At 38.9% G+C, this 26,541-nt stretch overlaps 1 protein-coding gene across 2 annotated transcripts; it reads left to right on the top strand.

Moving 5' to 3' along the window:
* Positions 1 to 2,191: 2,191 nt before the first annotated feature.
* On the top strand, positions 2,192 to 24,555 carry lrrfip1b (leucine rich repeat (in FLII) interacting protein 1b). 2 transcript variants are annotated; one of them, XM_069675452.1, is made up of 19 exons: positions 2,192 to 3,158; positions 5,921 to 6,007; positions 7,416 to 7,433; positions 7,600 to 7,647; positions 9,446 to 9,490; positions 9,806 to 9,856; positions 10,202 to 10,279; positions 10,464 to 10,499; positions 10,999 to 11,124; positions 13,677 to 13,847; positions 13,974 to 14,066; positions 14,284 to 14,376; positions 14,524 to 14,616; positions 14,835 to 14,955; positions 21,625 to 21,674; positions 21,757 to 21,862; positions 22,212 to 22,291; positions 22,611 to 22,715; positions 22,927 to 24,555. In XM_069675452.1, the coding sequence occupies exons 1-19, from the start codon at positions 3,069 to 3,071 to the stop codon at positions 23,035 to 23,037; spliced, it is 1,602 nt and encodes a 533-aa protein (XP_069531553.1). In that variant the 5' UTR covers positions 2,192 to 3,068; the 3' UTR covers positions 23,038 to 24,555. The 2 variants fall into 2 exon arrangements, with proteins under 2 accessions (XP_069531553.1, XP_069531554.1); XM_069675453.1 differs by lacking the exon at positions 22,927 to 24,555 and having other exon boundaries at positions 22,541 to 22,625.
* The last annotated feature ends 1,986 nt before the right edge of the window (positions 24,556 to 26,541 follow it).

Raw genomic sequence — 26,541 nt, 5'->3', positions numbered from 1 at the left:
TAGTGGTGTTGCCGTACCTGAACCTCGCCCGTCTCCATGGTTGAACGCAGAGCAGACGTCACTCGGATCAGGCTGTTCATTTATTGGTGGTGCTGATCTAAAGAGAAGGACGACGATTCTCCGGATTCATTAAAACGTGTTGAGACTTTTAAAAAGTCGTTTGAACGATGAAGTATTTTAAAAACAAGAACTCCTGGGGCGCTGGTTTGGCTGGGTTGGTAGAGCGGGCGCCCCAGTGCAGAGGCTACAGTCCTCGACGCACTGAGTCGCCGGGAGTCGCACCGTAAGTGCGACTCCCGGCCTGCCGATCCGTTTGGTGCATGTCAACCCCCCACTCTCTGCTCCCCACACTTCCTGTCTCTCTTCATCTGTCCTGTCTAATAAAGGCAAAGCCAAAAAAATCATCTTTAAAAAAACAAGAACTCCAGAACTTGAAGTGATAATCTGACTGAGCAACTTTCACTTGTATCGGAGTAATATGTGACAGGAGGATCTATACTTCGACTCAAGTAATGAAGCTGTGTACTTTGTCCACCACTGATTATTGATCTGTTATGTTTGATTTATTGATCATCAATAAAAGTCAAAACTTTTGATGAATGTTTTGGTGTTGAACTTAAATAAACTCTGTGATGAGGACTTATGGATCTTTTATGTAATCATTGTTTATTTTCTATTTTGTTTGGACAAATCAAAGCAGAGATTTGATGATGACGTCGAGCTGAAAGTGTTTCACCATATTATCATGATATCATTATTATTAGTAATAATCGGTGTGTTCGGGGTAAATGATCTGACAGGAAGTGAATCAGACAATAAAAATAAAGTTAAGCTAAAAATCTTCATAAATTAGTAAAAACGTTTATTTAAAAAACAAAAACAAAAACGAACATTTGAAGGATGAGCTGCATTACCGGATGATTTAAATTGCTTCTTTTATTATGAAATATGTAACCGGAAGCTGTTCTCGTTTTCTTCAATAGTTACATTAAACTGTAAGAAACAACTTCCGATAGGCCCTTCAAAGTTAAAGCGTTTCCGGTACACACAGTTGAATTTATATAATATAATAATTGAGTGAATTTAACAGACTCACGTGTCACGTATAACTTACTTTTACTGATGTGATAAAGAACACATTTTATTTTAACGACTTTATTTAATTAAATCATTAAACTTAAAAAAAAAGTGTAAATAATTATTTGCACTCTTACATTAAATAAACACAAAACGTTAAAGTTTGCTTATAAAAAAAATCGACTCTTCATGTTAAAGATAGTTTTGTGATGAGTCAGTTTAATGTTAAAATTGGGCCTTTCAAAATAAAATAACTTCAACACATCATTTTAATATTTAAAACACATTTTCAGAATTTAATCCATCATTTGATATTTTGGCTTCTGAAAGATTATCTACATTATTAATAATTATTGTTTATATAATTTATTACTCATATATTCATACCGTATTGTATTATTACTAACCCTATTACACACACACACACACACACACACACACACACACACACACACACACATATCCATCCATCCTTCCTTCCATCATCTATACCGCTTATCCTGTTCAGGGTCGCAGGGGGGCTGGAGCCTATCCCAGCTGTCAATGGGCGAAAGGTGGGGTACACCCTGGACTGGTCGCCAGTCAATCACAGGGCTGACACACATATATATATACCGGTATATATATATATTTATATATATATATATAGAGAGAGAGAGAGAGAGAGAGAGAGAGAGAGAGAGAGAGCGAGAGACAGAGTGTTCTCGATTTTTTTTGTCTCTAATTTGTCTAATTATTTTTTAACTTTTTCTCTCATTTTTTTTAAATTTTTGCCTTCATCAAACTTACTTTATAAAAGTTAAGTTATATTTCATATAGTTATATTTATATAGAATGATATAAAATGATAAATGATAAAATGAAAATATTATTGCATTTTATTGAATTTATTTTAACATGAAATATAAAATACATCCTGTGAATGTCAGCATTGTTAAGTTTACATTTTCTTTACTGAAATCTAAATATTATCTGAAGATGTAAAATAATGGTTAGCTTTTATTTTGAAAATATGTATTTCCTGTTTTTATGTTAATTTGCTGCTTGACACGGTGAACAGCCTCCCTACCACAATAAGAGTCTCCTCCCTCCTCTGTGTCTCACTGCGGACCGTCGTTTCAGGATGCGTTTATGGTCCAGTACCAGCCCACCTGCGGCTCACCTGACAACGTAACCCGTGGGTACTTCACGGTCCCGGAGGAAACAGAACCGGTTCTTTCCTCATAAAGCGTTAAATGTTCGCAGTGTCTGTCGGTTATAGCGGATTAACAATCTTACCGGCCCTTTTTACAGACGCAGCGGTGACTTTGTTGGTCCTCACTGAGGGGTGTGAACGGAGAGAACAGACACCTGCAGTGACTGCCGGTGATTATTAATATGTATTCCTTCCCGGTTTTACGGTTGTGACGGTTTGCAGCAGGCTAACGTTAGCAAGCTATAACAGGATAAACGGCGGCTCGGCCCGAAGCCGCTCCGGACCTCCTTTGACCGCCGAGTAGCATCAGAAAATATTCTCTGAAAGCTTTATTCGGTATTCCTCCGGGTCTAAACACCGAGCCGGGCTGTTTGGGGACAAGGGGAGACCTTTGGGGATCTTTCGGCCCCCGGTTAGAACCTCGCAAATGATGGAGACATAAGAATCCCGAACCGAGAGAAGGTGACCGCCGAACAGCTTCAGAAAAACTCGAGGTTTTAATGTCAAACAGGTTTCTTTAATAAAGTCTCTGGTCTTAACGGTCCATTCCGGATATTCCTGACTTCAGCAGACATTAGTGGACAATTCGGCCACCAATAACAAAGTCCCGGACGATGGGGAGCTGAGGTACAGACAGGAAGAGGATCCGGAACCGGCTCAATAACATCTGAAAAGTCCCAGTTTTTGATCTGAGATAGGATTATTTAGTATTTTCCTGCCGTTGAGTTCCGGGTCTTTGTGATCCGGACCACAGCAGACCTCAGTGGATAATTCGGCCCCCAATAACACCCTCCCGATGGGGACTCAGGGTCCAGGCAGGAAGAGGATCCCGAACCGGGAGAAGCTGACCGCCGAGGATGATGCTCTCAACCAGATCGCTCGGGAGGTGAGGATGCTTAAAGATGACTGTGTGATTATTGTCTAATAATAATTCTAATCAATAATAACAACAAGCTTTGATTTAAAGGCCCAGTTAACTGTGTCACTGGAGGTTTAACACCTCCATTAAATCAGTCAGCAGTGTAACTGTGGGGACAAGGGCACCATAACTCAAAATAACAGTAATAATAATAATAATAATAATTATTATTATTATTATTATTATTAAAGTCACTTAATTTTATAATAATATTACCTAATATTATTATATTATTTTCTTTTGTTCTTATTTTGTAGTATTTTATTACCATTTTCAGACGTCTATAAACAGTCAGGTGGAAGTCATTGATCAGCTGTAGTTATGAGAGGATGACATCATCATGACGCCATCATGACACCAACACAGTAATACATCAAATAATTAGCTGTTTAACTTTTTTATATTTTCATGTTTCAGCTCCTCAATTTGTCTCTGCAGCAACAACAGAGCCTTTATGTTCTGTGTGTGTGTGTGTGTGTGTGTGTGTGTGTGTGTGTGTGTGTGTGTGTGTGTGTGTGTGCGTGCGTGCGTGCGTGCGTGCGTGCGTGTGTGCGTGTGTGTATTGTTGAGGTCGTCCTACATTCTGTTCTGGAATGTGAAGCTGATGAATGAGCCGCTCACTCAGGAGCAAACTTGTTCTTCTTCTGTGGTCCTTGTTGCCGTAGTCGTCAGTTATGATCATGATTCATTAATGAACGATTGTTTTTATATGTGGAGGGATTCGGTTTAGTTAATGAACACATTCACATAATTAATAACAAAAACGTGTCTGATGCAGATTCATCAATCGATCATCAGCTCCGTATCAACACTCAGCCTGCAGGTGGTCACATGGTCACATGATGTGGTCACATGACATGACTGACCTGAACCAGGATCAGATTGAAGCCCGCTGCTTTCTTCAGTACTGGTCACCAGCTGAATCAGACTTTTATTTCTGTAGGGCCTCCACAGGAAGTGGGTTTGTTGTTTGTCACCAGGGCAACATGTAGAGCTGCGAGGAGGTGAAGAAGAACAGTTATAGATTATTAATGAAAACAGTAACATGACTATTATAATAATAATACCTTAGACAGCTTTTATTGTGAAACACACACAGGAAGTGGTAGGTGTTTCCTGTTATTGATAAATTATAATGTTGGTTGATGGAGTTTGTTGTTGGTCAGAGTTTCCTTCAGCTGATCTGAGAACCTGCTGAGTCACATAGCTGAGCAGGTAGACAGAGACTGGTGCGGCTACATTCACCTGTCTGCCGGCCTGTCTGTCACCTGGTCAGGTTCCAGGCCGAGCTTCAGTCAACACTTTCACATTATTATTTTTTTCATTCAGAAACACATCAGGGGCAGCTGCTGCTTAAATCGAGTTATTTTTGAATGGAGTCTGGTGTGACTGATGTTGGCATTAAATGAGTCTGTTGTCCCCTCTGGAACAGTCGCAGCAGTGACCTACTGGGAGAGCAAGCAGTAAGACAGTGTGTGTGTGTGTGTGTGTGCGCGCCCGTTTGCATGCGTGCGTATGTGTGACCTCCATTCTTTAATCCTCTGCAGCAGCACAAACAGTAATCCACATTTCACCATGATGACACTGACACAGATCTGTACATCATCCACACTGTTTACTTCCTGTTAACTTCCTGTTTACATGTTAACACAGCTGGATTACAGTTTCGGTCTTCTTTGTCTTTTTTGGCGAAGCCTTTATCACCTGTCTAACTGACAACAGTTCCTATGAAGCTCTTATAAATAAAAACAGTCCATCATCAGCCTGAACAAACTGGTTTACCTTCATACTGTACTCAGGTGTGTTGTTGTCATGGTGATGGAGGGCGTGTCTCCTGCAGTGAAGACAGGTGTACAGTCCACATTCCTGCAGGCTGGCAGACAGACAGGCAGGAAGACAGGTGCCCCCTGCTGGAGAAAACAACAAGAATGAAACATTTGTTTATTTACACAGTTTCTCTGTCTCAGTCATCGATTTTACTGTGAAACATGTCTTTGTGCTGAGATGAATTGTTAAATAACAAGTTTAATAAAGTTTAATAACATTTAATAAAGTTGAATAACATTAAATAACGTTTAATAAAGTTTTTTTTAAAGTTTAATAAAGTTTAATAACATTTGATAAAGTAACAAGTTTGATAAAGTTTAATAATGTTTAATAAAGTTCCAAAACATTTAATAGCGTTTAATAAAGTTTATAAACATTTAATAAAGTTTAATAACATTTTTAAAGTTGAGTAAAAGTCTTATAAAGTTTAATAACATTTAATAAAGTTTATTAACGCTTAATAAAGTTTAATAACATTTCATAAAGTTTATTAACATTCAATGAAGTTTGATAACATTTAATAAAGTTTAATAACATTTAATAGCGTTGAATAAAGTTTATAAACGTTTAATAAAGTTTAATAACATTTTTAAAGTTGAGTAAAAGTCTTATAAAGTTTATTAACGTTTAATAAAGTTTATTAACGTTTAATAAAGTTTATTAACGTTTAATAAAGTTTAATAACATTTCATAAAGTTTAAACGGGCAGACGTAGAAACATGCGTGTCAATGACGTGAATAACTTTTAAAACAAGATATTTTAATATTGCAGAAATAACAGAATCAACGTGTTTATTAATAATTATTGGGAGTGACTGAAAGCATACTGATCTATATGTGTGTGTTCAGTATTGATCTGTGTGTGTTATTGATAACAGTAATAATGTCGATGTGTGTGTCAGGCGGAGGCGAGGCTGGCGGCGAAGCGAGCAGCACGGGCCGAGGCGAGAGAGATCAGGATGAAGGAGCTGGAGAGACAACAGAAGGAGGTCAGGAGGCTTTTATTCTGAAATGTTGTTTAAATGTGTTAATAAATAAACTTTATTGACACATCTCTGATGTAACGTTTGTTCACAAAAGTAACTAAAGTTTAGAGTTTACTTTGAAAGAGAGCCTGGTTTGACCTGATGACATCATATCGTGTTTAAGGTTTCTGTGTAAACATGATGGGAGCCAGGTGAATGTACCTGTGTGACATCACAGAGCAGTGTTCGAGAGGGGGGGGGGGGGGGGGGGGTCAAAGGTCAGAGTGTGTGAGGTAACAGTGAGTGTGCTTTAATGATGAGTCAGTCAGCAGTGTCACTCTGAGGTGAGAGCCGGTCACGTGTCTCAGGTGAGTTAACTCTGATTTCATCACTTTTAGTTCTCAGGTAAAACAAACTTTGTCTTTGCTACACCGAACAGACGCACACGTAGTCAGGGTAACACACTATTATGTGTAAAAACATAAAGCGTCCCTGAGTTTAAAAGTTTAACTGAGTAATAACGAGTTTGTTTGATTAAAGAATCTTCTGGGGGCAGATTCTCACGTGACGACGGTTTGTTCTAAAGACTCTTTTACCCAGAAGAAGAATCGTCACGTCGGGCTCTGGCACACTTTTCATTCACTTAAAGAGTTGGAGTTATTGTTAATGCCTGAAACTGCTGGGAGGGGCAGACGAAGTGATTAACTCACGCAGCCTTTGTTTACATTTTACAGGGCAAAGATGTTAAGTGAGTCATACATATGACTGTTAAAGAAATCAGGATGAGATGTACCACTTTGTGCAGAGGGGGCGCCAAAAACAGCACTGACTGAAGCAGACGGCAGCTTTAACGATCAAAACAACGTTTAGCTAGAGCTCGTGTTTGAGGAATAAAAGTTTATAATATTTAATAACTAAATATTTAATTCACATTGACGTGTGAAAGTTGTGATGGTTTAAATAGTTTTGTCTGATTGAAGATGTGAGAACAGCAGAACGTATTCTCATCAGCTGACTGACATCACAGCCCCAACCACCACTCAGAGGCTCTGACCTCTGACCTCATCAAATGTTTTAAAGTCAACTGACTGTCAGCTCCATGAGTTAGAGTTTCACTCCGCTGCCGTGTGAGTTCAAGCACACGTCATACTTAACATGTCTTATATAAATCACATGTATGACATAATATGTACACCATGTATCGGACCTGACATACATGTAATATATAGCATGACATCATGTCATGTGACCTGACCTCTGATTCATCGTTCAGCGTCCTACACTTCTACAGAAAACTACCTTTTATTCTGTCACACTAACACACCTGTGACCTCTCACCTGTACCCTCTGTCCTCCACCTGTAACCTCTGACCTTTGCCCTCTTGTTTTAACCGTGTGTCTCTCCTGTTGCTTCTCCTCCCGCCTGCCTCAGCTCTTCCACAGCCATAAGGTACGACTAACTCCTCCCTCCACCTTAAGTCACACTGCAGGGTGTGTTTGTTTCACTCCTCTGGAGCGCTGGCTGGGGGGGGTTAATACTCACCTGATTATCTTTTAATCTGAGGTCTTCATTTAACACCATGTTCTAACACTGGCTCCTCCTCTTCCTCCTACAGAAGTATTATGGTCTGGATAATAAGTGGGGCCACATTGAACAGTGGATGGTAGGACTCTACAGGTCTTTACGACTCTGTAAGGACTCGTTACGACAGTTTAGGACTCGTTACGACTGTGTGAGGACTCGTTACGAATGTTCAGGACTCGTTACGACTGTTATGGACTCATTATGATTGTTTAGGACTCGTTACGACACTGTTTAGGACTCGTTATGACTGTGTGAGGACTCGCTACAACTGTTCAGGACTCGTAACGACTATGTGAGGACTCAGTACAACTGTGTGAGGACTCGTTATGACTGTTCAGGACACGTTACAATTGTTTAGGACTCGTTAGGACTGTTAAGGACTCATGAGGACTCGTTAAGACTGTTAAAGACTCGTTAAGACTGATAAGGGCTTGTTAAGACTGGTAAGGGCTCGTTAGGACTGATAAGGGCTCGTTAGGACTGTTAAGGACTCATGAGGACTGTTAAGGACTCATCAGGACTGTTAAAGATTCGTTAAGACTGATAAGGGCTCGTTAAGACTGATAAGGGCTCGTTAGGACTGTTAAGGACTCATCAGGACTGTTAAAGACTCATCAGGACTGTTAAAGACTCGTTAAGACTGATAAGGGCTCGTTAAGACTGATAAGGGCTCGTTAGGACTGTTAAGGACTCATGAGGACTGTTAAGGACTCATCAGGACTGTTAAAGACTCGTTAAGACTGATAAGGGCTCGTTAAGACTGATAAGGGCTCGTTAGGACTGTTAAGGACTCATCAGGACTGTTAAAGACTCATCAGGACTGTTAAAGACTCGTTAAGACTGATAAGGGCTCGTTAAGACTGATAAGGGCTCGTTAGGACTGTTAAGGACTCATGAGGACTGTTAAGGACTCATCAGGACTGTTAAAGACTTGTTAGGACTGATAAGGGCTCGTTAGGACTTGTGACGTCGCTGCTGTCTGACTCATGAAAACCTTGTGATCAAACTTTATTGACCTCTGAACCATGAACAGGTGACATCATGATGACCTTCATAAGTATAATGGTGTAACATAGCAGACATAATGTTACATGAGGTAAATTTACTAACTGAACCTAAACAAATATAACAAAATAAAGTAAGGTGTTTAAAATAGTGAACCATGATATATACTGAATTTTAATGCAACATAGCAGCTGGAGGTCAAAGGTCATGCCAGTGTGACCCAGTTCACTGTGAGGTTTTCATGTAAACAGGAAGTAGCTGCTGCTTGTTGTTGTATCAGTGATGGTGAGTGTTTGTACTGCACGCGCTCAGACAGACTCAGATTATCAGCCTGTCTAATCCACGTCTGACTGATAATCTGACTCCCCCCCCCCCCGTTGTATTTTAGTTGTATTATTATATTCATTTAGAATTTATATGTAGATATATTTATTTATTTATTTCATTTTATTGATCTACTGATGTGTTTCTATGTACATTTCTATTTTCATTTTTTGTAATTGATTGATTTATCTTATTTTATTTTAATATAATTCGTATTTTCTTTTATTTTGAAAGGCCAAAGACCTGTGTGTGCATGTTTTGGGGTACTAAACTGTTGTCACATGACCCGCATGGTTAGAGCACGAAGTGTTGCCCCTCAGCTTGTCTGGTTTTGATATTTCCCTGAGTTTTGTCTGTCAGGTTTCCTCTGTAAACAGCAGGCCTCAGTGATTAATAATCCCTGAGTTGTGTCTGTCAGGAGGATCCTCACTGCTGAGAGTAATAAAAACAGCACCTGTGAGTTCAGAGGAAGCCTGGCTCTCTTCTTCTTCTGCTGCTGTTTCAGCTCTTTAACTCGTCTGTTGTCTTTCTTCTTCGTGGCCTTTCAGGAGGACAGTGAGCGATACTCTCGCCACTCACGGAGACACGCCTCGGTCTGTACTTCTTCCTCTGCTTTTGCTACTCTTATTCACTTCCTGTTTAGCCTTTGTTACTTCCTGTCCTCACACTGATCAGCTGATTTAAGATGTTTCAATGCTTGAGGGTGAAAATATGAAGGAGGGAAGGAAACAGAAACAAAGTCTCCTCTTAGACATCGTAAACACAAGTGAGGACCAGCATGTTTAAAACAAACACTAGGACCTGGACCAGGACTGGGACTCAGACCTGGACCTGGACCTGAACTAGGACCAGGACTAGGACCAGGAGGTTTTAATGAACCAGGTCTCAGTGTGTGTTTGTGTCTGCAGATGTCCGATGATGAGGAGAGGATGTCTGTGGGCAGTCGAGGAAGCTTCAGGGTGAGTCTTATTGACAAAGTTGTTCCTGTTATTTAGAGGAAGCCCCGCCCACAGAGCAGCTCTGTTTGGTCGGCTCCTGTCAGTGTGGCCAATCAGAGCTCCTGCTGTTATTTTAAAGTTAAATTAAGTTCTAACAGTCTGTCTAATAGTGTGTAAACACTGTGGACTGTCCCTTTAACATTTAATTATTGATTATTGATTAATGTGACGTTTAAACGATGGATAAACTGACAACTAACAGCTGACTGATCTTTTCTTCATTCTTTCCCTTTTAACCTCTTTTTCCCTTCCTGACTTTCCCCCTACTTGTCTCCTCCTCCTCCCTCCTCCTCCTCCTCCCCCTAGCCTTCAGACTACAGTGGGTTTCTGGGCTCCGGCTCTCGGGCCTCCTCCAGGGCCAGTTCGGCTCGTGCGAGCCCCGTGGTGAGCTTTCTTCTGTGGGTGTCAGTCTGACTATCCCCTCCCCCCTCTCTGGTTCTCACTCTCTGATCACTGTCAGCTCACACTCTGGTGCTCCCTGGTGGCCATGTTGTTCACTGCAGATTAGTCAATAAAGTTTATCACAGTGTCAATCAATCAGATCAATAAAGTTTGTTTGTGTGTACAGGTGGAGGAGAGACCCGACAGAGACTTCATCGAAAAGGCAAGTCTCCTCCTCAGTCTCCTCCTCCGTCTCCTCAGACTCCTCCTCTGTCTCCTCTTCTGTCTCCTCCTCCTCTGTCTCCTCCTCCGTCTCCTCAGACTCCTCCTCTGTCTCCTCTTCTGTCTCCTCTTCTGTCTCCTCCTCCTCTGTCTCCTCCTTCGTCTCCTCAGACTCCTCCTCTGTCTCCTCCTCCGTCTCCTCAGACTCCTCCTCTGTCTCCTCTTCTGTCTCCTCCTCCTCTGTCTCCTCCTTCGTCTCCTCAGACTCCTCCTCTGTCTCCTCCTCCGTCTCCTCAGACTCCTCCTCTGTCTCCTCCTCCTCAGATTCCTCTTCTGTCTCCTCCTCCTCCTCAGACTCCTCTTCTGTCTCCTCCTCCTCTGTCTCCTCCTCTGTCTCCTCAGACTCCTCCTCTGTCTCCTCCTCCTTAGACTCCTCCTCCTCAGACTCCTCCTTCTGCTCCTCCTCAGTAGTGATGAAGATGTCTCCTCCTCCTCCTCAGGGTTCAAGGACGGCCTCCACCCTCTCTGCCGCCACGCTCGCATCTCTGGGCGGAGCTTCATCTCGCAGAGGAAGTTGTGACACGTCATTCTCTGTAGAGACGGAGGCGTCCATCAGAGACATGAAGGTACTGATACTTCAGTTATAAAGTACAGAGTACTGCAGGTACTGTGATACTGCAGGTACTGTGATACTTCAGTTATGAAGTACAGAGTACTGCAGGTACTGTGATACTGCAGGTACTGTGATACTGCAGTTATGAAGTACAGAGTACTGCAGGTACTGTGATACTTCAGTTATAAAGTACAGAGTACTGCAGGTACTGTGATACTTCAGTTATGAAGTACAGAGTACTGCAGGTACTGTGATACTTCAGTTATAAAGCACAGAGTACTGCAGGTACTGTGATACTTCAGTTATGAAGTACAGAGTACTGCAGGTACTGTGATACTTCAGGTACTGTGATACTTCAGTTATAAAGCACAGAGTACTGCAGGTACTGTGATACTTCAGTTATGAAGTACAGAGTACTGCAGGTACTGTGATACTTCAGTTATAAAGTACAGAGTACTGCAGGTACTGTGATACTGCAGGTACTGTGATACTGCAGGTACTGTGATACTTTAGTTATGAAGCACAGAGTACTACAGGTACTGTGATACTTCAGTTATGAAGTACAGAGTACTGCAGGTACTGTGATACTGCAGGTACTGTGATACTTCAGTTATAAAGTACAGAGTACTGCAGGTACTGTGATACTGCAGGTACTGTGATACTTCAGTTATAAAGTACAGAGTACTGCAGGTACTGTGATACTGCAGGTACTGTGATACTGCAGGTACTGTGATACTTTAGTTATGAAGCACAGAGTACTACAGGTACTGTGATACTTCAGTTATGAAGTACAGAGTACTGCAGGTACTGTGATACTGCAGGTACTGTGATACTTCAGTTATGAAGTACAGAGTACTGCAGGTACTGTGATACTTCAGTTATGAAGTACAGAGTACTACAGGTACTGTGATACTTCAGTTATAAAGCACAGAGTACTGCAGGTACTGTGATACTTCAGTTATAAAGCACAGAGTACTGCAGGTACTGTGATACTTCAGTTATAAAGTACAGAGTACTGCAGGTACTGTGATACTGCAGGTACTGTGATACTTCAGTTATAAAGTACAGAGTACTGCAGGTACTGTGATACTTCAGTTATAAAGTACAGAGTACTGCAGGTACTGTGATACTGCAGGTACTGTGATACTTCAGTTATGAAGTACAGAGCACTGCAGGTACTGATACTTCAGTTATAAAGTACAGAGTACTGCAGGTACTGTGATACTTCAGTTATGAAGTACAGAGTACTGCAGGTACTGTGATACTGCAGGTACTGTGATACTTTAGTTATGAAGCACAGAGTACTACAGGTACTGATACTTCAGTTATAAAGTACAGAGTACTGCAGGTACTGTGATACTTCAGTTATGAAGTACAGAGTACTGCAGGTACTGTGATACTGCAGGTACTGTGATACTTTAGTTATGAAGCACAGAGTACTACAGGTACTGTGATACTTCAGTTATGAAGTACAGAGTACTGCAGGTACTGTGATACTGCAGGTACTGTGATACTTCAGTTATGAAGTACAGAGTACTGCAGGTACTGTGATACTTCAGTTATGAAGTACAGAGTACTGCAGGAACTGTGATACTTCAGTTATGAAGTACAGAGTACTGCAGGTACTGTGATACTGCAGGTACTGATACTTCAGTTATAAAGCACAGAGTACTGCAGGTACTGTGATACTTCAGTTATGAAGTACAGAGTACTGCAGGTACTGTGATACTTCAGTTATAAAGCACAGAGTACTGCAGGTACTGTGATACTGCAGGTACTGTGATACTTCAGTTATAAAGTACAGAGTACTGCAGGTACTGTGATACTTCAGTTATAAAGCACAGAGTACTGCAGGTACTGTGATACTTCAGTTATAAAGTACAGAGTACTGCAGGTACTGTGATACTTCAGTTATAAAGTACAGAGTACTGCAGGTACTGTGATACTTCAGTTATAAAGCACAGAGTACTGCAGGTACTGTGATACTGCAGGTACTGTGATACTTCAGTTATAAAGTACAGAGTACTGCAGGTACTGTGATACTGCAGGTACTGTGATACTTCAGTTATAAAGCACAGAGTACTGCAGGTACTGTGATACTTCAGTTATAAAGTACAGAGTACTGCAGGTACTGTGATACTTCAGTTATAAAGTACAGAGTACTGCAGGTACTGTGATACTTCAGTTATAAAGTACAGAGTACTGCAGGTACTGTGATACTTCAGTTATAAAGCACAGAGTACTGCAGGTACTGTGATACTGCAGGTACTGTGATACTTCAGTTATAAAGTACAGAGTACTGCAGGTACTGTGATACTGCAGGTACTGTGATACTTCAGTTATAAAGCACAGAGTACTGCAGGTACTGTGATACTTCAGTTATAAAGCACAGAGTACTGCAGGTGTGATATGTTTTTAATGCTTTGTTTTCTCGTCAGTGATGATGAAATAATTTCTATTTTTATGAATGTGTTGAAATGAGACTAATGAGTATAATTTAGCTAATTATTATTATTAGTTCTTATTAATATTATTAATGAATAAATAATAATAATGCTGTGTTAGGACTCTCTGGCGGAGGCGGAGGAGAAGTACCGTAAAGCGATGGTCTCGAACGCTCAGCTTCACAACGAGAAGTCGACTCTGATGTATCAGACAGAAACTCTGAAGGAGGAGCTGAGCCACATGGAGGAGCTGCTGTGGGAGTCACGCCGTCACTGTGACGACAGGAGCAAGGTCAGAGGTCACACAGGGTTCACATGGGGTCATAGGGTCATCAGTTGTGTGTACAGACTAGCTCAGGATATAATATTAAAGCTCATAATGATGTAATGAGTTGAGTGTGTGTGTGTGTGTGTGCAGGAGCTGGAGCGGGAGCGTCAGGCTCACAGTGTCCTTCAGTTCCAGTTTAAAGAGATGAGAGAAACTGTGACACACACTGAGGAGCTGCTGACGGTCAGTGACACAACACACAACAGTCACACGGGTTATTAACACTCCTTCAGAGAACACCTGTAACTCCGCCCACCAGAGACACACCTGGAGAACACAAACTCAGAGTGGACACACACCGCGCCTCTTAAAGCTTCTTTCTTCATGCTAACATGCTAACACCCTGCCTGCTCCCTGTCCTCCTCCTCTCTGTATCTTCCTCCCTCTCCCCCTCCTTCAGGAGGTGTCTGAGCTCCGTCTGAGGAGCAGCTCTTACTGTCAGGAGGTGTCTGACCTGCAGGAGGTGCTGCAGTGGAAAGAGAAAAAGATGGCGGTACGACACCTGAGCTATGTCACATACCGTCACACTTCCTGTCTGTCTGCACACTAATGTTTCTAACCTCTGCTGCTTCCTCAACTGCACTTCCTGTTTCTTTTCTTTCCTCCTCCTCCTCCTCCTCCTCCTCCTCTTCCTCCTCAGACGTTAGAGAGGCAGAGGGAGATCTCAGACCTCGTGGGGATGGAACGTGATCGGCTCAGAGATGAGGTGGTCCGACTCAGAGAGTTGTTGAAGGTATTCAAGTCAGTGAGGTCGCTTCCCTCACCTGTGTGATGTCATCAAACATGACCTGAATATTGACGAGCATTTTTTGCTGGTTGTTTTATTTAAAAAAGGAGTCTACACATAGGGACGTCACTGCTGTGATGTCATCAAACGTCGCCTGCATCACTCAGCCTTTAACCTTTAACTCCATTTATCGATTAATGACATCACGACTTCCTCCTGCACAGAAACACGGAGTCTCCATCTCTCCTGAGGTCTCCACCAATGGGGAGGCGGCCGAGGCTGAGGATGAATCTGCCACCCGATTGGCTCAGGAGTCGTCACATGGTGGCAGAGAGAGCATGCTGGGTAAGAACTAGTTAACCTGTGCACCTGTTGGTTTTGAACACCAACAGAATGAGTGACTTCTTTAAACTGCATGCTCATGTTTGAATGTTTGAATGGACCTTTAACAGATGCATGTAATATCTGGTGTTTAATATCTTGTGACTTCAATCAACTAATCGTTCCGGATGTTTTAAAATTCATCGACCTTCTGACACGTCAGCATTGTCGTCTTCTGTAACCTCGATTCGTCTCTCGTCCAGATAAATCCTAAAACCTTTAAATTCTCCTCGTTTACATCTTTAACCAGTCAGCTGTGCTTGCTCTCCAACGTCTGCTTCGTGATCTTTCAGGGAAAGTCCAAGAACAGCAGCAAGCGGAGCAAGACGACATGAAGTACCATCGCTGTCAGACTTACCGACGCTCGCGGTCACTAAACGTCTCCTCCAGCAGAGAACAAACTAAAACGGACTCTTTCAAACAAGTGAAGAGGTCAGAAAAACTGGAGCGAACAGAACGACTTCCAGGCAGAACCAAGGCTTCAAGGAAACAAACAAGAAACAAAGGAAGTGGAAAGGATCCGACCAAGAAATCTAAAATCAGACAGGACCGAGATGAACGAGTTAGAAAACAGATGAACAAACGAGGAAGTTGTGTTCAGACGTGCGAGTCTAAATCTGTCGTCGGCCGGTCACTTGTTGATGATGAGGCCTGTAAAGGAACAACCAAACCTCACAGTGAGTCTGGAGTGAAATCGTCCGTAGCGTCCACCCAGGATGTCACGGGCATGGAGTCCACCCAGGATGTCACGGACATGGAGTCCACCCAGGATGTCACAGGCATGGAGTCCACCCAGGATGTCACAGACATGGAGTCCACCCAGGATGTCACAGGCATGGAGTCCACCCAGGGTGTCACAGACATGGAGTCCACCCAGGATGTCACGGGCATGGAGTCCACCCAGGATGTCACAGACATGGAGTCCACCCAGGATGTCACAGGCATGGAGTCCACCCAGGATGTCACAGGCATGGAGTCCACCCAGGATGTCACAGGCATGGAGTCCACCCAGGATGTCACGGACATGGAGTCCACCCAGGATGTCACAGACATGGAGTCCACCCAGGATGTCACAGGCATGGAGTCCACCCAGGATGTCACAGGCATGGAGTCCACCCAGGATGTCACAGGCATGGAGTCCACCCAGGATGTCACAGGCATAGAGTCCTCTTATGACGACCAAATCTGTAAAAGTCAAACTGATGTGGGAGAAACTCAACGGTTCGTGCGTCAGTCAGAAAGAGAAGCAAAATGTGTAAATCAGTCTTCACCTGTTCGCAGAGCTTCACCTGGAAGAGTCCACAGATCAAAACTGGTTCCTCCTCGACCTCTTGAAGACATGATACTGGATAACAAGGCGATGGTGTCGGGTATCAAAAATCAGACGGTTCAACAACACACTCCGACTCCAGAGAAACCAGAAGCACAAGGTGCAGTCATGACAGAGGATGAGTCTCCATCTTCAGATCGGGATTTTTTACCAAAGTGTTCGTCTGCTGTTGGTCAGATCTGTGAGAATCAAGAGAGAGATGTAAACACAGGCAGGGGTGTCACCTGTGCAGAAGGTAGAGCTCTGCTTGATGTTTCAGCTTGTTGTGAAAAACACAATAAAGGAAATGAGTTTAGTTCTCCGACATCAGTGGACCATCTGAAAAATAATGAATGTGTCGACAGGAGGGCTGAGAAAGATGATGATGGATGTCCTGACGATGAAGATAAAGTCCTCACAGATAATGAGAAGGCTGTACAGGTAAGTACGACCTCTGGGAGTCTGGTGCAGAAACAGCAGACAGGTTCAGAGAGTCTGGGAGGTACCCAACATGAAGCCTCGAAGAACAAGGGTGCCATCAGCAGCTCTGGTGTTTCAGCAGAGGAAAAGATCTGTGGAGAACAGTCTGACACACATGAGAACCTTGAGTACAGGTGTAGTAATGAAGAGGAACGTCCCCAATGCAACAGCGAGACAGGAACACCTCAGTCCTCAGCTCTGTCAGCGTCAGCTGTGGAGAAGCTGAAGGACTGCAGCCGTTTGGAAAAGAGGATTCACACCATGATGAGAGGGTTTGTTGAAACTCAAGGTTTCACATCTGAACTCTCGAAGGTCGTGGGATCTCTTCATCGGTGGATTTCAGATTTAGAGGAAACGCTAAAGATCTTTGAAGAAGATATGTCGGATCAGAGTCATACAGCTGATGGAGATTGGACAGGCCAAATGATGAGTATCGAGGTCACCAGGGAGGACGAATCCTTGAAGGACGTTCCTGAAGACACTTTTGAAGAGAGTTCAGATCAGAGAGCTGCTGGACGTTCAGCAAATATCAAAGACCGTTCAGTGTCACGAATGATGGAAGGAGTTTCTGTGGAGGTTCATCCTCAAACCTCGGATGTTTCTGTGGACCTAGAGGATGTTTATGAAGTTCAGGATCTTTCAGCAAGTGATGACCACAGAGCAGCAGAAGAAACCCCAGACACCATTTCTATCATTCCCAACTTTACAGAGGAAGTCATTCCATCGTCTCCGGAAGGAAAGACGGGGGCGAATTATGAGGACCTAGAAGAAATGCAAAGTCAGAGCGATCCAAAGCTGACCAGCTGCTCTGAGGGATTTGTATTTGTGGAATCTTTCTTTGCTGAAGCTGCAGAAACCAAGATTTTTCACACTCCTGTTGTTGAGACACAACTCAAACATTATCAAACATTATCGCTGAACCCTCCTGCTGCTCAGAGGTCAAAGGTCAGACGGCTCCTAGAAGTAACTGCACATGAAATCAAGGCCATGGCTCTCCCTGAGTTGGTGTTGAACCTTCATGAAGGACGAATTGACGAAGATCAACTGTTTGACGAGTCGACGGGATCAAACACTGAGGATGTGGAGGAGCTGTCAGCCGCAGATGTGGACAGCTGTGAGGAGGTAGACGAGGAGGCAGAACAGCAACCAGCAATGCAACAATATCAGTCGGAGACAGAAGGTGTGTCTGAAGATGTGGAGGTGGTTCCAGGTGTGAGCAGCGAGAAACTCTGGAGAGGAAGGAAAGGAATCCGAGTGGGGAGCAGGAAACACAAACCTGCCTGTAAGATTTCATAGAACAAGAAAGAACTTCCTGCGGGTTATTCCTGACGTCATCAGGAGATCTCGTTTTATTTTGAAGGTGCAAGTTACCGTAACCTCTAAATATCTCTACACCATGTGCTTTATCTGGTCTCATCTGTACTAAAGCAAAAAGTGTGATGTGGCTGGGAGCGGGCACTTCCTGAGTCTGAGCTGAAAGTCCAAACACAGCATGTAACAGAGTCAGCCTGTTTGCTGTTGGTTCAGAATAAAGGTTTGTTTTTACCTCTCAGCTGCTTCTCCTCTGATCGCTCTCATTTATCAAATCACATTTCAATAAACATTTATTCCATCAGCGTCTTCAATGTTTCTTATTTTTACTCTCTGAGCCTCTGTGACAAACTCGGATTCTGATGGAGAGCTCCATGCTGCCCTGTATTCACCTGCAGCACACAATCTGTGCATCTGATTGGTCGCTGCAGCAGAGGCTCTGCTGATCGGTCGCTTGGTGTTTCAGCTCAGATTTATTTATGTATTTAGACCCAGGACTCCATCAACTTCACTACATTTATTATTATTTCTGCAATTAATGTTTCAATTCAATTTGTTTGTGATTTCCTGTTCACAATTTTATTTATTTCATTCATTGTATTACTTTGATTTAATTCTGATTTCTTTGGAGAGCATGTTGGCGCTCAAATGTTGGATTGTCGGTATTTAAAGTAAAAGTTTAAATAGTTTTATTCTGTATTTATTAACATGTAAAATAATCCTATGTGAATTAACCTGCGATATTAAATCATTCTGACCACCAGAGGGCAGACAAACATTTTATATTATGTCTTTACGTTAAGTTTTGTTTTTTGACATTTTTACTTTTCACTAACACATTCTAACATAACATAATGTATAAATATTATAACATAATATATAAACATAACATAATATAATATGCATAAATATTATAACACAATATTATATATAAACATTATAACAATAATATAATATATAAACATTATAACACAATATAATATATAAATATTATAATACAATATTATATATAAACATTATAACATAATATAATATATAAACATTATAACATAATATTATATATAAATATTATAACACAATATTATATATAAATATTATAACACAATATTATATATAAACATTATAACATAATATAATATATAAATATTATAACATAATATTATAATAAACATAAAATAATATAATATATAAACATTATAACACAATATAATATATAAATATTATAACACATTATATATAAATATTATGACACAATATTATATATAAATATTATAACAATATTATAATAAACATTATAACATAATATAATATATAAATATTATAACATAATATTGTATATAAACATTATAACATAATATATCCATATTATAACATAATATAATATATAAATATTATAACATAATATAATGTATAAACATTATAACACAATATTATAATAAACATTATAACATAATATAATATATAAACATTATAACATAATATTATAATAAACATTATAACATAATATAATATATAAACATAACATAATATAATATATAAATATTATAACATAATATAATATATAAACATTATAACATAATATAATATATATAAATATTATAACACAATATTAAATATAAACATTATAACATAATTTAATATATAAACATTATAACATGATATAATATATATAAATATTATAACACATTATATATAAACATTATAACATAATTTAATATATAAATATTATAACATAATATAATATATAAACATTATAACATAATATATATAAATTTTATAACACAATATTATATATAAACATTATAACATAATATAATATATAAATATTATAACATAATATAATATATAAACATAACATAATTTAATATATAAACATTATAACATAATATTATATAAAAATTACACAATATTATATATAAATATTATGACACAATATTATAATAAACATTATAACATAATATAATATATAAACATAACATAATATTATTATATAAACATTATAACACAATATTATATATGAATATTATGACACAATATTATATATAAACATTATAACATAATATAATATATAAATATTATAACATAATATTATAATAAACATTATAACATAATATAATATATAAATATTATAACATATTATATATAAACATTATAACATAATATATAAATATTATAACATAATATTATATATAAATATTATAACACAATATTATATATAAACATTATAACATAATATAATATATAAATATTATAACATATTATATATAAACATTATAACATAATATATAAATATTATAACATATTATATATAAATATTATAACACATTATATATAAACATTATAACATAATATTATATATAAATATTATAACACATTATATATAAACATTATAACATAATATTATATATAAATATTATAACACAATTTCATATATGAACATTATAACATAATATAATATATCAATATTATAACACATTATATATAAACATTATAACATAATATAATATATCAATATTATAACACAATATTATATATAAACATTATTACATAATATAATATATCAATATTATAACACATTATATATAAACATTATAACATAATATAATATATCAATATTATAACACATTATATATAAACATTATAACATAATATAATATATCAATATTATAACACAATATTATATATAAACATTATAACACAATATAATATATAAATATTATAACACAATATTATAATAAACATTATAACACAATATAATATATATAAACATAACATAATATTATAATAAACATTATAACATAATATAATATATAAATATTATAACATAATATAATATATATAAATATTATAACATAATATATAAACATTATAACATAATATATAAACATTATAACACAATATTATATATATATTATAACACAATATTATAATAAACATTATAACACAATATAATATATATAAACATAACATAATATTATAATAAACATTATAACATAATATAATATATAAATATTATAACAATATAATATATATAAATATTATAACATAATATATAAACATTATAACACAATATTATATATAAATATTATAACACAATATTATATATAAACATTAAAACATAATATAATATATAAATATTATAACATATTATATATAAACATTATAACATAATATAATATAGAAATATTATAACATAATATAATATATAAATATTATAACATAATATTATATATAAACATTATAACATAATATAATATAGAAATATTATAACATAATATAATATAGAAATATTATAACATAATATTATATATAAACATTATAACATAATATAATATAGAAATATTATAACATAATATAATATAGAAATATTATAACAATATTATATATAAACATTATAACATAATATAATATAGAAATATTATAACATAATATAATATAGAAACATTATAACATAATATTATTATATAAACATTATAACATAATATTATATATAAATACTATAACAATATAATATGACTGTGGTTGTGTTGCAGAACTGCGGCTGAAGAAACTGTTCGAGGAGAGAGAGACTTTACAGGATCAGGTGACGCTTTCAGAAATCTGAACTTTAAATATTTTTTGAACTTGAATCAGTTTCTGATTTTTAGTTTTTCCTGTTTGTGCAGGTGAGGCTGTTAACGTCTCAACTGGAGCAGAAGAACGGGACTGACCGAGACCCAGAGGGGGACGGGCTGCAGAACGGGCTGGACTCTCACATCCTGGACCTGCAGAGTGAGTCCTCCAAGTTCTTCTTCTGCGTCTTTGATGTTTGTTTTCATCTCTTCTTCTTCTGCGGCTGTGATGTTTGTTTTCATCTCTTCTTCTTCTGCGTCTTTGATGTTTGTTTTCATCTCTTCTGCGTCTTTGATGTTGGTTTTCATCTCTTCTTCTGCGTCTTTGTTTTCGTTGTCTTTGTGTTCTTCTTGTCCCGTCTTGTTTTTCGTCTTTGCTGTTTTTGATTTCTCTCTCCTGAACGTGTTTTTAAACTTTGTCTACAAACATTTTCTCTCGTGTCTAAAGTTTTGTCACGTCAAACAGCAGCACGACATAAACTTCAATCGTTTGGTGTGTTGTCCTTCAGGAGACGCCAACAGACAGATCAGCGATCTCAAGTTCAAACTGGTGAAGTCAGAACAGGAAGTGACCACCCTGGAACAGAATGTGAGTGTCCTCCAGATCACTTCTGTAATTTGCTCTGAAGTGAAAAACTTGAAGACTTTGATTTGTTACCTTTAACCTTTAACCTTTAACGTCAGACATACGTCATGATCAGCTCTTTATCTGAGTGAATGTTCTAGAAAAACGTCCCGGAGATCAGAAACTAAATATTCTGTAAATATTTCAAACTCAGAATTTCATTTGACTTCTGGCTGATCAGTTTGTTTTTATTTTGAACTCTACGATGACAAGTCAAAGCACAGAGGACGTTCTCATAGAGTCCTATAGGAGGGCAAACACGCTCAGTGTCTCTCTGACGCAGGTGATCCGACTGGACGGTCAGGTGACTCGATACAAGTCAGCGTCAGAAAACGCAGAGAAGATCGAAGACGAGCTGAAGGTGGAGAAGAGGAAACTGCAGAGAGAGGTGAGACGTCTGCCTGTCTGTCTGCCTGTCTATTAAACTGTGCTCTGTCTGTCTGCCTGTCTGTCTGCCTGCCTGTCTATTAAACTGTGCTCTGTCTGTCTGCCTGCCTGTCTGTCTGCCTGCCTATTAAACTGTGTTCTGTCTGTCTGTCTGTCTGTCTGTCTGTCTGCCTGCCTGTCTGCCTATTAAACTGTGCTCTGTCTGTCTGCAGCTCCGCACGGCTCTGGACCGGGTGGAGGAGCTGGAGGTGAGTAACCTCCACCTGTCCAAGCGTCTGGATAAGATGAAGGCTAACAGGAGCGCCCTCCTGGCCCAGCAGTGACGCCATGTTTCATCAGCTTGCAGCGCTGGGGGGCGGAGCTTCTAAACACACCATCACCATCTGAAGAGACTGAGCGGTCCATCCATCGACGTGTTTGAACAGTCACGTCTGTCATGGAGTTCTGAGATCCTGTGGTCCTTGAACACAGCACACGTCTCAGCTGGGTGGAGTTCAGCACAAAAACACTCTCCCTGTCCTGAGCTTCAAACTAACGCTAATGCTAATGCTAATGCTAATGCTAAAGCTAAATCAGCCTAACGTCTGCCCCTTAACAAGTCCTTCCTGTCTTTATCGAGTCCCTAAACATGTCAGGTCATGTGATCTGGTCCAATAAGTTAGCAGCCTTTTTAAAGACTTGGTAAAAAACAGAAACGAGTCGTTCGAGTCGTTTGTTCCCTCAAATGACTCTGTTTACTGTCATTAGTTTTCTTCCGTCTGCAGTATGTGTTCAGTCCTCTAACAATCATACGGATCAATAACTCACATGATCAACAGATCACTCATCTTTGTTGACAGACAGTAAATATTAACCTTGTGGGGGTAAACTCCACCCGGTGTGTAAACCCAGGTGTGTAAAACAAACACTACATCTGCCTCCCCAACATCCAGCTCCTCCATGTGTATGACCTGTGGCACCGCCTCTCCTCACCACGCGGGGGCGCCGTTTCCCTCAGAGACATCGATCAGATCGTTTTAAATCTTTATTTTGGTTCTTGGTGGTTTTTGTTCCTTCTTTCATCATATTTTCTAATCCTTTTATTTTGAAAGGCACTGGTTTCCTGTGGAGCGTTATGATACTTATTTTGGTGTTTTTGTGACTGGGGTTTGGTGGGGCTGGATGTGACACAGACTGTAGATCAGTTTGAAGTTTTGAGTTTTTTATTCATGTTTCTGTTTCATGAAGAACAAAAAGTAAAAAATGTTTTATTCAGCACGAGAAGAAAAAACATCATTACAGCGTAAGCCCCGCCCACCTTGTTCCTGTTCAGGTAACAGAGGGGGTGGGGCCATCTGTGTTCATGTGTGTATTGTTTCAGACTCTGTAAAATCACCAGCTGTCATCATTGATTCTCTGAGTCTGAAACAGCAATCTGCTCCGAGTGCAGACTGACAACTGCTGAATGTGACTCGCACCTGCAGAGGTGACCCTGTGATGGAAGAGACACTTGGCTGTAACCTGACGAGTCATCAGGACGCTTCAGCATGTGACTGTGACGAGTCTGGACTCGAGTCGTTTCTCTGCTGCAGAGTAAAAACGGATCAAACTGAATGTTTTCACGTTGACAGGAAGTAAAAATGGTTCGACTTAAGAATCGCAATAACTTTTATTTTGAAAGTACGGGTCAGCAGATGATACACGGTTGGTATCTTCACAGTTGCCATGGGGACGGGACCCGGACAACCGTCGCCCTGGTGACAGTATTAGTGGTTGTTTGTCTGAGGATGAATGTGATTGGTGGAAACCTTCATGTGTTCTTGACTATTGAGACGAAGATATTAAACTGATCAGACCTCTCACTCCGAGTCAGATCTTTGATCATTTTGTTTGAATTTATTAATCAACAATAAAAACAGATTCATCAATAATTAAATTAATGATTATTAGTTCTAATTGATGTCAGGTGATCAAAGCTGCAGCAGTTTGTTTCATTTCATTAAAATAGTTAAAGAAGCAGATTAAAAACATAAATGATCATAAATTAAATATTAACGTGTTCATCATTTAAATCCTTTTGATTAAATATTTACTGAATATTCTGTGAAATATGAAACGCGTTCAAAAGCGCCTTTCAGATACTACTGTGACATCAGCTCAGCTTTTAGCCACATGCTAATGCTATGCTAGCAAGATTTAAAGTAAATAACATTGTGTATGGTTGACACAGTAAACACGAGTTGACAGTTTGTTAAGCTAACAGTACACAAATAAATAAATCCATCATGGCGTCCTACCTTCCTGCTGCTGGGCAGTCACGTGGTCAGAGTCTCGTGAGGCACGAGCATCACACATTGGAAACCTATGCAGGCTAAGGTTAGCACTGCTATCTCTACCAGTTCTGCCTGTGACGTCACAGCGGAGGTCTCCGCGTGCGGCTGCGTGATTGTACGGTGATCAGTGATCTCTGCTCTTCGTCCTCTTCAGTCGTTTTCTTTCAGCTCATACACGTGAAACCGTCACACATGCTGCTTCCGGTTTCCGCCGTCACCTGAGCTCTCTGCGAGCATCACGAGAGGATCATGGGAGAGGTAGTCCATTAAAAAGAAGAGTCTAGTCAGCTTTCGGCCTGTGTAACGGGTGTTACTTGACCGTGAGAAAGACAGGTAACGAGCTGTCACTCAAAGCCAGGAGTCCCACGTGAGCAGAAGAGGCGACAGAAAGATCAACACGTCCTTAAAACGGTCAAATTTTACATGAGGTTTGGTTACAGGAGATTAGGTTGTTTTAATGTAAATTTCACTTTATACGTTTTTATTAAAGGATTTTTTAAGCATAAAAAGTTTTACTGTCTGTTATTTTAGTTTAGATTAGTCATGTTTATTTCGAATATGTCAATAAAAACAAACAATTCTGCAATTTAAAATGATAGAGAAAGACATACAAAGTGACTAACATTAAAATAGCAAAAAAGGGGCAAAAAACAAAAACAAAACAGACAGAAACTTAACATATCCGAACGGGAGTGAGAAGAAGTAAACCTTATCTACTCTCACCCCTCTTGTAGTGACTTACAATAATTAATTAATTACATGTTGACTTCCGTGCTTACAGTACTACTCTTATAAAAATATACTATTCAATTTTATATAAAAAGGAAAGAAAAAAAACGCATAGACATCCATATCATATACTTTACAAGATTCTATCCTAATTAACACAAGTATAACACAACAAAATGTTTACACAATATACCTACATACACAACAACTCTTGATATTACGGCTCCCTGTATCTTGTGATCATCATACTTTTGGACCGTGCTTTGAACTGATGGATGCTTGGACATTGCTCTTGTTCCTCACTCAGACTGTTCCACAGTTTTACAGCAGCAGTGATGCACAAAAACCTTTCATGGTGAAACTTCTGTTCAGTATTTTGGAACTGAATTCTCCCCTCAAATTATAACCCCCCTCACGCTCATGAAACCAGTTTTGAATGTTTGCTGGTAGCTGATGGGTCTTAGCCTTGTACATAATTATTGCCGTTTGATTTGCAACTATGTCGGTGAATTTGAATAATTGAGACTGTAGAAATAGTGTGTGTGTTCCAGATGGCCGACCTTGTGGATGGTCCTTATTGCTCTCTGTTGAAGAATGATTAGTGACTGTAATGAACTTTTATAGTTCTTACCCCAAACTTCAGCACAATAATGTAAATATGACAAGACTAGGGAACAGCATAGAGTGTGGAGTGACTAAATTATTATTATTAATTTACATTTGTATTCTTTTAAATGTTAAAAAAGTTTAAAATCTTTAATGTATATTATTAGTTATTGGTTAATA

Source organism: Semicossyphus pulcher, unplaced genomic scaffold, assembly GCF_022749685.1.
Source record: "Semicossyphus pulcher isolate SPU_LCO1_2020_fin unplaced genomic scaffold, fSemPul1.0.p SCAF_24, whole genome shotgun sequence".
In the NCBI taxonomy this organism is placed as follows: domain Eukaryota; kingdom Metazoa; phylum Chordata; class Actinopteri; order Labriformes; family Labridae; genus Semicossyphus; species Semicossyphus pulcher.
The sequence above is the reverse complement of the archived record's forward strand: the minus strand, read 5'-3'. Positions and strand labels throughout refer to the sequence as shown.